We start from the raw sequence: 13,166 nt of genomic DNA, 5'->3' as shown, positions 1-13,166 counted from the left end.
TGGGCTGATCAATACTCACTGCATGCGGAGGGACAACAAGATAGAGCAAGCTGCAAGGGGAAGGTGTTTGGTGGGCAATGATGTGCATTTGTCCTGGCAATGGCTCTGAGGAGCTGCTGCTCGTGGTTGCTTCAGCTGGGGCTGGGACAGAGCCAGACCCACGGTGGAGGTGCCCTGGGGTCCCACCTGGTCTCTGGGTACCAAAGGCTGCAGATCTGTGTCCTGGTCACATCCTCTGGCCCTGCAGGGATGTCCCTGCCACCCGTGGGCATCTCGGAGGGTGCTGGGTGCCTGCGTGTGGGCAGCCAAAGGGGAGAGGGGCAGCTTGAGCATGAGCCCTGGCCCTGGCGCAGGGGCCGTGCTGGAGCTGGGTGACTGTGGATGAGTTCCCACCCCATGTCTCAGTTTTTCCATGTGAACCAAATGATGGCAAGCCACAGGGAGCTGGGTCTGTCCAGCACGGACATGGGCATGGATGGGTCTTGGAGAGGAGGAGTGAGGAGGAAAGGGCAGAGGCAGCAAAAGCCTGTGGGACATGCCATGTCCAGGACCCATCCCTTGTCTGCTGGACGCTGGGGACACTTACCTGCTCTGTAAGAGGCTGCAAACACCTGCCCCGAAGGGAAGGGCTGCTTTTTGGGACCCTTGCATGCCTGGCACTGTCCCTGCTCAGCGCTGGGATGGGGACAACCCCTCCCACCACAGCAAAGCAGCTGGGGCTCCTGTGTCCCAGCCCAGCTCCCTCCAGGTGGCACTTGGCCGAGTCACCCCATGCTGCCCAGTTTCTCTGCTGGGCACATCCCAGCATGGCCAGGGACAGTGAGAAAGGTACCTCCGGCGCAGCCCTTAGCCTGGACGGGGACGTGGCCAGGCTGGGGGGAATCCCCCTCCTGTAATGGAGTTATTGACACAGGCACTATGGAAAACACTGCTGAGATTGTTCACACTAATGTTATTTAGCAGCAATATTTCTGTAATAAAAGAAATCAATGGGCAAGACAAAAGACCTGTCCAGAGCTTTGATTTTCTCATTTTGATGGCATACTTATTTACTCCCACCAGCATGCCCATCGGATTTTCATTACATGGCCTTCGCTGTAAGTGGAGTGGTATTGATACGAGCTGCTGAGTTAGCTAGCACCTTCCCACGCAGGCCAGCATGGGATTGCTCGTGTTCCTCGACAGGGCCCCACTAAATCCCAGGGAATGGGCACAGCATGACCACACACATGTGTGGACACACACACATGCACACAACTCTCCTCCCTAAACACATGCACATACACAAATGTCCTACCCATATGTGCCCAAGCACTCACACATGTGCAATTGTTCTGACCATATGGACAGATGCCCAATTGTTCTACCTATATACATGCATGTGCACACACGTGCACACCCCCCCACCTGTCCTGCCTACACCCACCTGCAAACTGTTCTACCTATACGCAAGCACACACCTATGCATGCCCAACTGCCCTGCCAAGACACACACAAAACCATCCTGTTTGCACCTATACACACACATGCATGCAATCTGCCTGCCAGCATGCACACACACACACATACACACACAGAGACTATAGATCCTATGATCCCCTCCTGTGCCCTTCTCACACCGGGAGGTGTGTGTGTCTGTGTGCATGCATCTGTGTAAACCTCTCAAGGACCATCAACCCACTAGGCCTGGGTCCATCCACCCCCAGGGCCGCATGCCTAGCATTGGCACCATCCCCCAAAAGGATGGAGCCCCCCGGACTCCCAGGTTCCCTGTGGAGGCAGGGCCCTGGCACCAGCCCAGGTTTTCAGTCCCCAGCAACTGCAGTGGAGAGAGGAGTAACCACCATCTCCTGCTGGTCCCTGGGCAGCTGAGATGGGCCTGATCCTGCCCAGCACCACAACCTCTGGCTCCCAGGACCCTGGGCAGGATTATGCCAGCTGCCCGGGGACACCCATCTGTCCCCAGCTGCCAGCAGGACCCCTGCTGAACCTAGAGCTGGCTGGATCCAGCACCATTCCCCATGGCAGGGGCTCAGCATGCTCCACAGACTCTCCCGGGGATCCAAGCAGGTGGGATGAACAATTTTATTACTGACATCTCTTTTCGGGTGGCAAATTAAAAAGTAGCCCATGTGCTGGGCTGCCAGTCGGCAGGATGGGGACAGTCCAGGTTGTGGGAGGAGGGACATGCTACAGGCCTGGCGGCTGGGGACACACATGTTAGTTCAGCAGCAGCGCAGAGGCGAAAGCCCTCCACCAAGCAGCAAGCCTGCCTGGGTCCGGCCACAGGGCTGCAAGCGGGGTCTGCAGCCAGGCTCAGCTGGGGAACTGCGACGCTCCCTTGGTGGCCAGGACCCTGCGCTGGGACCTGAGCACAGTGGCCATCCCCAGGGGGTCTCGCAGCCAGGGAAAGTGTTTCAAGGGGCAAGATCCCGTACTGAGATAGTACAGAGGTTCAGGCACCCACAGACACTAGGTATGTGAATAGACCAGAGGCCACACAGAACAGGCTCTCGGTTAAGGTGACAGATGGTAGCTCTCTTCCTTGGGGGGGACTGCAGGGAGGAGAACTGCAGGGAAAGGGACCCTCTTCCAGCCCCAGCCATCCCCTGGGGCAGATGACACGCAGGGGACCAGGAGGGACCTCCAGCACAGAGGCTGGGCATCCCCTCACTGCTGGGAGTCCCAGCGCAGATCCCGCCCTGTGCCAGGGGGACACTGTGTGCTGCCAACCCACGTCAGCAGGGATGGAGCCACGGGAGATGCTGCCAGGTGGACACAGCACTCTGCACTGCCCACAGACCTGGCAGCCCCGCCAGGGAGACGGGGAACCTCTTGGCCGACCTTTACAGTGGGTGCTCTGGCCCAGCTCACCTCATGCACCCTACCGTAAGGGGCACGGTGCAGCCTGGCTCATGCCAGCATCCTCCTCTTGATGTCTCAGGAGCTGCAGAAATTTCACGGAGCCCGGGGACAGCCAGCCCCAGCCCCTCTCCCGCTGCATGCCGGGGGCACACAGCAGTGTTTGTACCCCACAAGGTGACTCCAGCCCCAGGGGATGGAAAAGCAGGACATAGCTCCACTCAAAAGGGGGGACAGGCAGGTAGTAAAGAGAACTGGTGGTCTGCATTGTGGTGACCGCCATGGTCCCTCTGTCCTGGCACCCAGCTGGCCCATGGGGAAGGACAGAGCAATTGGGGGGAGGCACAGGGGGTCTCCTGCTGCCTCTGCTAAAGCCTGGGCCTGGGGAGGAGGAGGAGGAGGAAAGGGGAGGAAGGCTGGGAGGAGAGGAGCCAGCTGTGCCTGGCAGGGCGCCCCAGATAGCCGGGCTCAGCAGCCCAAGGTGCTGAAGAAGGCATTGGCTTCCAGGAGCAGGCCCTTAGCGTAGACGTGCAGGGTGTAAAAGAGGGTAACAAAGTCCTGAGTGCTGAACAGGGTGTCAGCCAGGGTGAAGGCAAGCATGGAGGGGATGAAGCCCTGGCCATACTCCACCATCCAGGTGCCTGCACTCCACAGCACCAACGTGGCCTCTCCTGCCTGGTGCACAATGGTGCCCCCTGCCAACACACGTGACCAGCACAGCTCCTAGCAGCTGCCCCGCATCGTTCCCAAAGAGATGGGTGTGACTGGGACCTGCAGGGCTGAGCACCCCAGTCTGCGCACCCCAACTCCTCCCCAGTCTTGCTCACTTTTCTCTTACTGGCACCCACTGAGATACTGGGATGTGCCCCAGGGGACACAAACTGCCCCATCCTGAGCTCTTGGCTTCTGCCATCTGGAAGGAAGAGGCTCTGTGACAGCAGAGGACCAGCCCACAGAGTGATTGTGTCCCAGGACCGTGGCTGCTGCGCTTACCTGGATAGTAGATGTATTGGGTTTGCATGGCAAGGTTTTGGTAGTGGGGGGCTACAGGGGTAGCTTCTGTGAGAAGATGCCAGAAGCTTCCCCCATGTCCGATAGAGCCAATGCCAGTCAGCTCCAAGATGGACCTGCCGCAGGCCAAGGCTGAACCCATCAGCGATGGTGGTAGCAGCTCTGTGATAACATATTTAAGAAGGGGGGGAAAAAACCAAACCTGTGCAATTGCAGCTGGAGAGAGGAGTGAGAATATGTGAGAGGAACAACTCTGCAGACACCAAGGTCAGTGAAGAAGGAGGGGGAGGAGGTGCTCCAGGCACCGGAGCAGAGATTCCCCTGCAGCCCGTGGTGAAGACCATGGTGAGGCAGGCTGTCCCCCTGCAGCCCATGGAGGTCCATGGTGGAGCAGATATCCACCTGCAGCCCATGGAGGACCCCACGCCGGAGCAGGTGGATGCATCCAAGGAGGCTGTGACCCTGTGGAGAGCCTGCGCTGGAGCAGGCTCCTGGCAGGACCTGTGGCCCTGTGGAGAGAGAAGCCCAGGATGGAGCAGGTTTGCTGGCAGGACCTGTGACCCCGCAGGGGACCCACGCTGGAGCAGTCTGTTCCTGAAGGACTGCACCCCATGGAAGGGACCCACGATGGAGCAGTTTGTGAAGAACTGCAGCCCGTGGGAAGGACTCATGATGGAGAAGTTCATGGAGGACTGTCTCCTGTGGGAGGGACCCCACGCTGGAGCAGGGGAAGAGTGTGAGGAGTCCTCCCCCGAGGAGGAAGGAGCGGCAGAGACAGCGTGTGATGAACTGACCACAACCCCCATTCCCCGTCCCCCTGTGCCGCTGAGGCGGGGGGAGGTAGAGAAAATCAGGAGTGAAGTTGAGCCTGGGACGAAGGGAGGGGTGGGGGGAGGAAGGTGTTTTAAGATTTGGTTTTATTTCTCATTACCCTGCTCTGATTTGATTGGTAATAAATTAATTTCCCCAAGTCGAGCCTGTTTTGCCTGTGACAGTAATTGGTGAGTGATCTCTCCATCCTTATCTCGACCCACGAGCCTTTCACTGTATTTTCTCTCCCCTGTCCAGCTGAGGAGGGGGAGTGATAGAGCAGCTTGGTGGGCACCTGGCATCCAGCCAGGGTCAACCCACCACAGTAGATCTCACTTCTGGTGGTCCCCTCCTTCCACTGCCGGAAGGTCCCCGAGATGATGGTGTTGGAGATATCTGCCCAGTACTGACCTACAGGAGGACAGACATCACCGGCTCAGCGCATCCCTGCCAGGGACAGCTCAGGACCCCAGGTCTGAGCCACAGAGCAGCCCTCCGGGGGGAAGGATGCCAGCCCTGGGGCCTCAACACACCAAGGAGCGCGGCTGGGTCTGGTATCCAGGCTGCCTGCGTGACCGGCCACATCCCAACAGTCTGGGCTGCTCAGTGTCCTTAAGCTCCATCGTTTCCAGCATGTTTGGCATTTGCTCCCTGATGAAGCGCTGGGAGATGTGATGCCCGCCACCACCTGCCAGCTGGATGCGGAGAGTCCTGGCCATGTGGCATGGCATGGCACAGCACGTGCCAGGACCTGCAGGCACTGTGGAACACCGCGGGGGCTGGTCCCCACGCGGAGGGTGTTTTCTAGCATCATGCTTCCCATCCAGAAGTGGAGCAGTGGGCTCCCTGCCCCAGGCACGACATGGCCAGGGCAGCTGAACCTGAACAAGTGGGGGGGAAAGAGATCAGAGAAACTCCCCACCCGCCAGCCCTGTCCCCTGCTTACCCAAGTGGCCCCCAGTGTCAACGGCCGTCCCGAAGAGCAGCACATACTCAGTGAGTGAGGCGTGCAGGAGGCACATAGAATCATAGAACGCTTTGGGATGGAAGGGACCTTTAAAGGTCGTCTAGTCCAACCCCCCTGCAATTGGCAGGGACATCTACAACTCAATCAGGTTGCTCAGAGCCCCATCCAGCCTGGCCTTGAATGTTTCCAAGGATGGGGCATCTACCACCTCTCTGAGCAACCCCTTCCAGTGTTTCACCACCCTCATCGTGAAAAATTTCTTCCTTATATCTAGTCTGAATCTACCCTCTTTTAATTTAAAACCATTACCCCTTGTCCTATCGTTACAGGCCCTACTAAAAAGTTTGTCCCCATCTTTCTTACAAGCCCCCTTTAAGTACTGAAAGGCTGCAATAAGGTCTCCCCGCAGCCTTCTCTTCTCCAGGCTGAACAACCCCAGCTCTTTCAGCCTTTCCTCATAGCAGAGGTGTTCCAGCCCTCTGATCATTTTCGTGGCCCTCCTCTGGACCCTCTCCAACAGGTCCATGTCCTTCTTGTACCAAGGACCCCAGAGCTGGACGCAGGGGTCCAGGTGGGATCTCACCAGAGCAGAGCAGAGGGGCAGAATCCCCTCCCTCGACCTGCTGGCCACGCTTCTTTTGATGCAGCCCAGGATACGGTTGGCTTTCTGGGCTGCGAGAGCACATTGCCGGCTCATGTCCAGCTTTTCGTCTATCAGTACCCCCAAGTCCTTCTCCTCAGGGCTGCTCTCAATCCCTTCATCCCCCAGCCTGTACTGATACCAGGGATTGCCCCGACCCAGGTGCAGGACCTTGCACTTGGCCTTGTTGAACTTCATGAGGTTCACACAGGCCCATTTCTCCAGCTTGTCCAGGTCCCTCTGGATGGCATCCCGTCCCTCAGGTGAGTCAACTGCACCGCTCAGCTTGGTGTCATCTGCAAACTTGCTGAGGGTGCACTCGATCCCGCTATGTCATTGATGAAGATATTGAACAGCACTGGCCCCAGTACGGACCCCTGAGGGACACCACTTGTCACTGGTCTCCATCTGGACATTGAGCCATTGACCACTACCCTCTGGATGCGACCATCCAGCCAGTTTGCTATCCACCGAACAGTCCGCCCATCAAATCCATATCCTTCCAATTTAGAGAGAAGGATATTGTGGGGGACCATGTCAAAGGGCTTACAGAAGTCCAGATAGATGACATCCGTAGCTCTTCCCTCATCCACTGATGCAGTCACTCCATCATAGAAGGCCACTAGGTTGGTCAGGCAGGACTTGCCCTTGGTGAAGCCGTGCTGGCTGTCTCGAATCCCCTCCCTCTCCTCCATGTGCCTTAGCATAGCTTCTAGGAGGATCTGTTCCATGATCTTCCCAGGCACAGAGGTGAGGCTGAGCCTCACCACATCACATGGAGCCCATCCACCCACCTGCGTTCACAAACACCCACTGCAGGTCCTCGTCCGGCAGGATGTGGCCTGGGTGCTTCTTCCATAGCTCCATGATGATCTTGGAGAAAGCCAACTCATGGTCCAGCCCTGCAGCACCTGGGGTCGCCATGAATCCCTGGCATGGAGCAAGCCCTGCCAGCTCCCCCCCTTGAATCCCCTACCCAGCCACAGGGTCCCAGCACATCCTTTGAGGGGTCTCCCTAGGGGAGATGTCTCCTTTCTCCAGCCTTCTGTCCCCGTGGCCACAGACCCAGCCCCACTGCCTCCCCAGATGGTGATGGAGGATGTGCAGCACCGAGCGCTCCAGCCCTACAGCCCACCCCAGGTGCTGGGCTATATGGGGGACCCAAGCAATGTGACAGTGACCCTGCCCTGGTGACATGCAGCCCCTCCGCTGTGACCACATATCCTGCAACAGCCCTCCCCTCCAGCCCTAGTTGGGGGGTCAGTTCTGCCCTTGACCCACCTGGAGCTTGGTTCCTTGACCTGGCCCAGCCCCAGCACCGAGAGAGCCACCTTAACCCCAGGTTCAGCCCCAACAGGGCTGGGTGATGGTGCTGCCCCAGTCCCCATCCCTCCTTCATTCCAGTCCCATTCCCCTAACCCAGTCCCCCATTACTGATCCCTTCCTGATACCGGTCCTGCTGCCCCAGTCCCAGGCCCCGCCCCCTCCCTGACCCCAGTCCCATTCCCCCCGTGATCCTGCCCCCCCTGTACCGGAACCTCCTCGATCCTGCGTCCCGCTACGGGTCCCTTCCCCAGCCCAGGCCGCTGTCCCCCCTCCCTGTCCCCGGTTCTGCTTCCCGCTCCCCATCCCCATCCCTCCTCGGTCCCGTTCCCCCCGCAGGCCCTGGCCCCGTCCCCACGGGCGGCGCGTACCCGCGTGGTGCCGGGCGAGCTGGGCGATCTCGGCGGGCGTGAACTCGTACCGCTTGTAGGTCAGCCAGCCCCGCAGCCCCTGCAGCACCAGCACCCACGCGCCCAGCGTCAGCCCGGCCCGCAGCGCCCGTCGCAGCGCCTGCCGCTCCACCGCCCCCATAGTGCCCGCCGGCACCGGGACAGGGAGCAAGACCGCCCCCGCCGCAGCCACGCGATGCCTGGCCGCGGGCGGCCTTGCGCCAGCGGGGCGGGGCGGGGCGGCGGCGGAGGAGGCTGTAAGGGGCCGGTCCCGCAGGGCGATGCTGGTGCTGTCGCCGTGGCTTTCGGGAAGGCCGCGGCATGCAGCCGCCGGCGGGGGAGGAGAAAGTGGAAGGCGGCCGCTTCCGCGCCAGCGGTACGGCCGGGGCTGCCTCCCTCCGGACCCCCGGCATGAGCTCAGCCCAGCCGCGCCCCGGGAAGCGGGGGCTGCAGGGACCCTTCCTGCCTGGGGGGGGTGGCAGCGGGGGACCCCCCCCCCCCCCCCGGACTGGGACAGGGAGGAAGGGGTGAAGCTGGGGGGGCGGGACTGGGGGCATAAAATGGGGTGTAGACCCTCTTGCAGGGTTCATAGAATCATAGAATGCTTTGGAATGGAAGGGACCTTTAAAGGTCACCTAGTCCACCCCCCTGCAATGGGCAGGGACATCTACAACCAGATCAGGTTGCTCAGAGCCCCGTCCAGCCTGGCCTTGAATGTTTCCAAGGATGGGGCATCTACCACCTCTCTGAGCAACCCCTTCCAGTGTTTCACCACCCTCATCGTGAAAAATTTCTTCCTTATATCTAGTCTGAATCTACCCTCTTTTAGTTTAAAACCATTACCCTTGTCCTATCGTTACAGGCCCTACTAAAAAGTCTGTCCCCATCTTTCTTATAAGCCCCCTTTAAGTATTGAAAGGCCGCAACAAAGTCTCCCTGGAACCTTCTCTTCTCCAGGCTGAACAACCCCAGCTCTTTCAGCCTGTCCTCATAGCAGAGGTGTTCCATCCCTCTGATCGTTTTTGTGGCCCTCCTCTGGACCCTCTCCAACAGGTCTACGTCCTTCTTGTATTGAGGACCCCAGAGCTGGACACAAGCTCAGGTTGCCCGAGGAGGGGGCATGGTGGGTGAGGGGTGCCTGGCCCATGGGGTCTGCCTCCCATGTCCCTCCCTCCCTGACACCCCGCTCCTCTCTCCCCACAGAGCACCAGCATGCTTGTTACAACCCACTGCAGGATGACTGGGTGCTGGTGTCAGCCCACCGGGTGAAGTGCCTTTGGCAGGGGCAGCTAGAGAAGCCATCCCCGAGGATGTGCCCTGCTGGGACCCCAACAACCCCCTCTGCCCCTGGGCCACCTGGGCCAATGACGAGGTACTGCCAGGCATCCAGGCTTCCCCTGCCACCCTGTCCCCCCCGACTCCATCTGGGTGCCCCAGTATGAGGGCACCTTTGTCTTCCCAAATGACTTCCCCACGCCCCGCACTGCAGCCCAATGCTTCCAAGCCTGGTAACTTCTGGGGGGAGAGCAGGCTGCCAAGGACCCCCAGGCTCAGATCCTGGGGGGTGCTGTAGGGTGGGCTGGAGGGGCATGGGTGCTGCCCTGGTCCCCTGTCCCTCCCTGCTCTCTGTCCTTCCCCGGGTGACAGCGATCACCCCTTGTTTCAAGCAGCAGCAGCCCAGGGCATGTGGTGAGTACCTCCATGGCTCCAGGGGTTCCGGGCTGCGATGTCAGCCAGGACACATGGGATGAAGCAGGACTAAGCCCGCACCCCTCCTTGTGGTGCCTGTTCTGTGCATGCCTGCTCTGTTTTGGGGGATTTCAGGGGTCTCATCCCTGTTCAGCTTCCCCTGTCCCTCTGTGACCCAGCAAGGCCACAGGGGTCCCTGAGGATGCCCCGAAACCCCAGCCATGTGTGTCTCCTCTGCAGCAAGGTGATGTGCTTTCAACCCTGGTTGGATCTGACACTGCCCCTCATGTCTCTGGCAGAGATCTGGGCCATCATCAATGTGTGGGCAGAGCTGTTGGCCAAGCTGGGTGCCTCCTACCCCTGGGTGAAGGTCTGGGGCTGGCAGGGGCTGTCCTCTCCCTGCCCCGGGGGGCTCGGGCAGAGGTGGGAGGCTGCTCTGGCAGCACCCTCCCAGCCACATGTGGGTCCCCCATCCCCACCTTGTGCCCCCTTTAGCCTTTCCAGGCAGCTGCAAGGCTCTGCTTTCCTGGTGCACCGGGGACACCGTGGCAACCCGGGACTGGGACCTACTGGCTGCACCTCTTCCTCTGCAGATCTTCGAGAACAAGGAAGCAATGATGGACTGCTCCAACCCACACCCCCACTGCCAGGTGGCTGTCCCACCTGTGACCTAGCTTAACTGCGAGTCCCTGTGGGCAACCTACAACAAACCCAGGTGGAAGATGTGAACAGGAATCACCCCCCTGGTCCCAAAGCTTTCTGCAGCGAGGATCCCCCCCATACTTGTCCTGTCACCTCCCCTCCTGGGGACCATCCCTTGCAGCTGCTGCATGTTGGGCTCTCTGCCTGGTGGCAGCATGGACCTGCAGATGGGTAGCATGGCTGGAGCACCCCTGCAAATGGGGGTACCGGCACCCCATGTGGGGGTGGCATGGCTGGATCCTCCCAGCTTGGCAGGGTTTAGGTGTGGGGGGGGCTGTGGCATGAGTCCAGAGTGCCCAGGGGATGGTGAGGCACTGCAGAGGGATGTGTTGGGGTCTCTGGGCTGGGTGATGATGCAGGGTGGCATAGCAGGGGGCTTGGGTAGGTAACCTGGCTCTGTGCCCTGATGTCCCTCCCAGGTGTGCACCAGCAGCTTCCTCCTGAATGAGGTGCGCCTGGAGGACCAGACCCAGTGGCAGCAGCTGAGCCAGCACAGCGTGCCCATGCTGCTGGAGTATGCTGAGCAGGAGGCTTGCTGGAAGGTGAGGATGCAGTTGTCATCTCTTTCCCGGGAGCTGGATGTGTGCTGGGGTGGGCCCCCCAGGCCCCAAAAGCAGGGCCCCCAGGAGCACCCACCTCCGGGGCATCGGGGCTGAGCGTGTTCCTATTGAGCACAGTGTCCCGCAGGAGTGGCTGGTGGTGGAGAATGTGGGCTGGCTAGTCATGGTGCTGTACTGGGCCACCTGGCCCTTCCAGATCCTGTTGCTGCCCGCTGCCACGTCTGCCACCCCAGGACCTCTGCAAGGGCGAGAGGGACAGTGAGTGGCTCCGCACTCCGCCAGCCCCCATCCCACGTCCTTTGGGCTCGGCCTTCATTAGGAGGCAGCTCTGCAGCAGCCTCGCTGGTGCCAGAGGGTCCATGTCCCCCCTGGGGTGCAGGGTTGCTGGGTTTGGCTTGGGGGGGATGGGCACCTCTGTTATGCCAGGGCGTGCATCCAGGCACAGGCTGTACCAGTGGGGGGACTGTCATCCTTTTTGGGGTGATGAACCATGTGGTGCCCCATATTTTTGGGGTGCCAGCTGATTAGGAATGGAAGCTCCTCCTGCTGTGTTGCTCAGGCTGTCTGCATGGATGGGGAGGGGACTGGCCAGTGCATCCCTCCTGCCTGTCACCGATGTCGACCCAGGGAGGGGTGCCGAGGCTGACCCCCTCCCCCAGCTGGGCATGCTGCCTGCCCTCAGTGGGGGCTGACCAGCTCAGGGTGCGACTCGCCAGCACCCTCCTGCAGGCCCGGCCTCCATCATGCAGAGGCTACTCATCAAGTACAACCACCTCTTTGAAGTCTCCTTCCCGTATTCCGTGGGCTGGCATGGTGAGTGGCGTGGCTGGGTGACCCCTCAAGACCCTCTCATCTGCGTCCTCATCCCCTCCCTGGGGCTCATGCAGCGGCTGCACCCCCAGCAGGAGCCCCCACGGGCCTCTACCTGGAGGAGGACTGCAGGCACTGGCAGCTCCATGCCCACTACTACCGCCCGCTGCTCTGTTCCGCCACCGCCTGCAAGTTCATGGCGGGCTACAAGATGCAGGCGCAGTGGGACCTCACTTGGAGCAGGCGAGCACGGCTGGAGGGGGGTGGTGGGGAGCCGTGGGGACCCATGCCGGGCCGTCCCCAGGACTGGCCGCTGGTTGCCTCTCACACTGTGCCCCGAGGCATGCTACAAGCAAAGAGCCAAGGAGACGTCATGACAGGGAGCAGTGGAGCCAGACCTCGGCTCTGCTGTGTGAAGCCAGGGAGAGGAGTCACCTGAGGGTGGTGAGAGCTGAGGTCTGGGAACTTGTGTCACTTGTGAGCCCTTGGGTCTCCCAGCTTCTCCTGAGCCTTGTCGCAGCTGGTCCTGGCTTAGGGACTGGTTTTGCCTGTTCAGGTACCCCAGTCCTAATCCTGCTGCATCATCATGCACTCTCTCCTTCCCCATCCCAAGCTGCATCTTCCTGCCTCCGCAGCGTGCTCCTACCATCACTGAAGGGCTCACCCTCCTCCCAGTCCAGTCTTACTGGTGGGACTGGGAGTGCTGCCTGCCCCGTGGAGGGGCTGTGCCCCTCTGGCCAATAAAACCTGGAAGCAAAGTGCCTCTGCCTGTGCCCTGGTGACTCTCGGCCCTGGGTGGGAGGTTTGGGGGCTCTGGTGGGGACCCCCAGCTCCTGGGGGGGGGGGGGGGATAACACTGGGGGCTGCGGGGGATGCGCCAGCAGCCCTATGCTGCTTGCTGCTGTCCCTGTCTGCGTTGCCTCTTCTTCCTCCCTGGGGGGAGCTCTGCGCCTGTCTCTGAGCGCTGCAGGCTTGGGGAGGAGCGGGAGGAGTTTCTGCCGCCCAAGGCTTAGCCAGCTCCTGGGAGAGGGCTGAGCCTTGGCACGCTCCCTGCATGGAGGCTGCTGGCAGGAATGCCCGGCCCTGGAGCTGCTCCTCTTCCTCCTCTTTGCCTGGGGCTGCTGGGCTGCAGCCCTCGTCCTGCCCGCCGCGGGTACTGGGGCTGCTGGGATGCAGCGAGGGACTGGTTCATTGCTAGCCCACAGGGGCTGCCAGGGGGTCCAGCTTGGCTCACTGTGCTGCTGCCCCCCTAGTACCCACCCCATGGCGTGGGGCAGCATCAGCCCTGTCCCTGGGCTGGGGGAATGCTGCAACCAGCTCTGTGCTCTTCCCCCACCGGCAGCCCCTTCCCCCAGGGAAGCCCCGGGGCAGTGCAGGGGTAGGTCCCAGATAGTGATGCTCCA

At 60.8% G+C, this 13,166-nt stretch overlaps 1 protein-coding gene and 1 pseudogene across 1 annotated transcript; one reads left to right on the top strand and one right to left on the bottom strand.

Moving 5' to 3' along the window:
- Window positions 1-3,330: 3,330 nt before the first annotated feature.
- LOC104012861 (sigma non-opioid intracellular receptor 1) lies at window positions 3,331-8,149 on the bottom strand. Its single transcript, XM_087763040.1, is given in 6 exon segments — window positions 3,331-3,557; window positions 3,856-3,868; window positions 5,015-5,094; window positions 5,630-5,719; window positions 7,061-7,192; window positions 7,985-8,149. Coding segments are annotated over 6 exon segments (702 nt in total). The 5' UTR covers window positions 8,145-8,149.
- Window positions 8,150-8,323: 174 nt separating this feature from the next.
- Window positions 8,324-12,202, top strand: LOC104012758 (galactose-1-phosphate uridylyltransferase-like; annotated as a pseudogene).
- Window positions 12,203-13,166: the final 964 nt, after the last annotated feature.

This window comes from Nipponia nippon, unplaced genomic scaffold (genome assembly GCF_047370975.1).
Source record: "Nipponia nippon isolate SJK-2023a ecotype South Korea unplaced genomic scaffold, ASM4737097v1 scaffold_27, whole genome shotgun sequence".
Lineage (NCBI taxonomy): Eukaryota > Metazoa > Chordata > Aves > Pelecaniformes > Threskiornithidae > Nipponia > Nipponia nippon.
The sequence above is the reverse complement of the archived record's forward strand: the minus strand, read 5'-3'. Positions and strand labels throughout refer to the sequence as shown.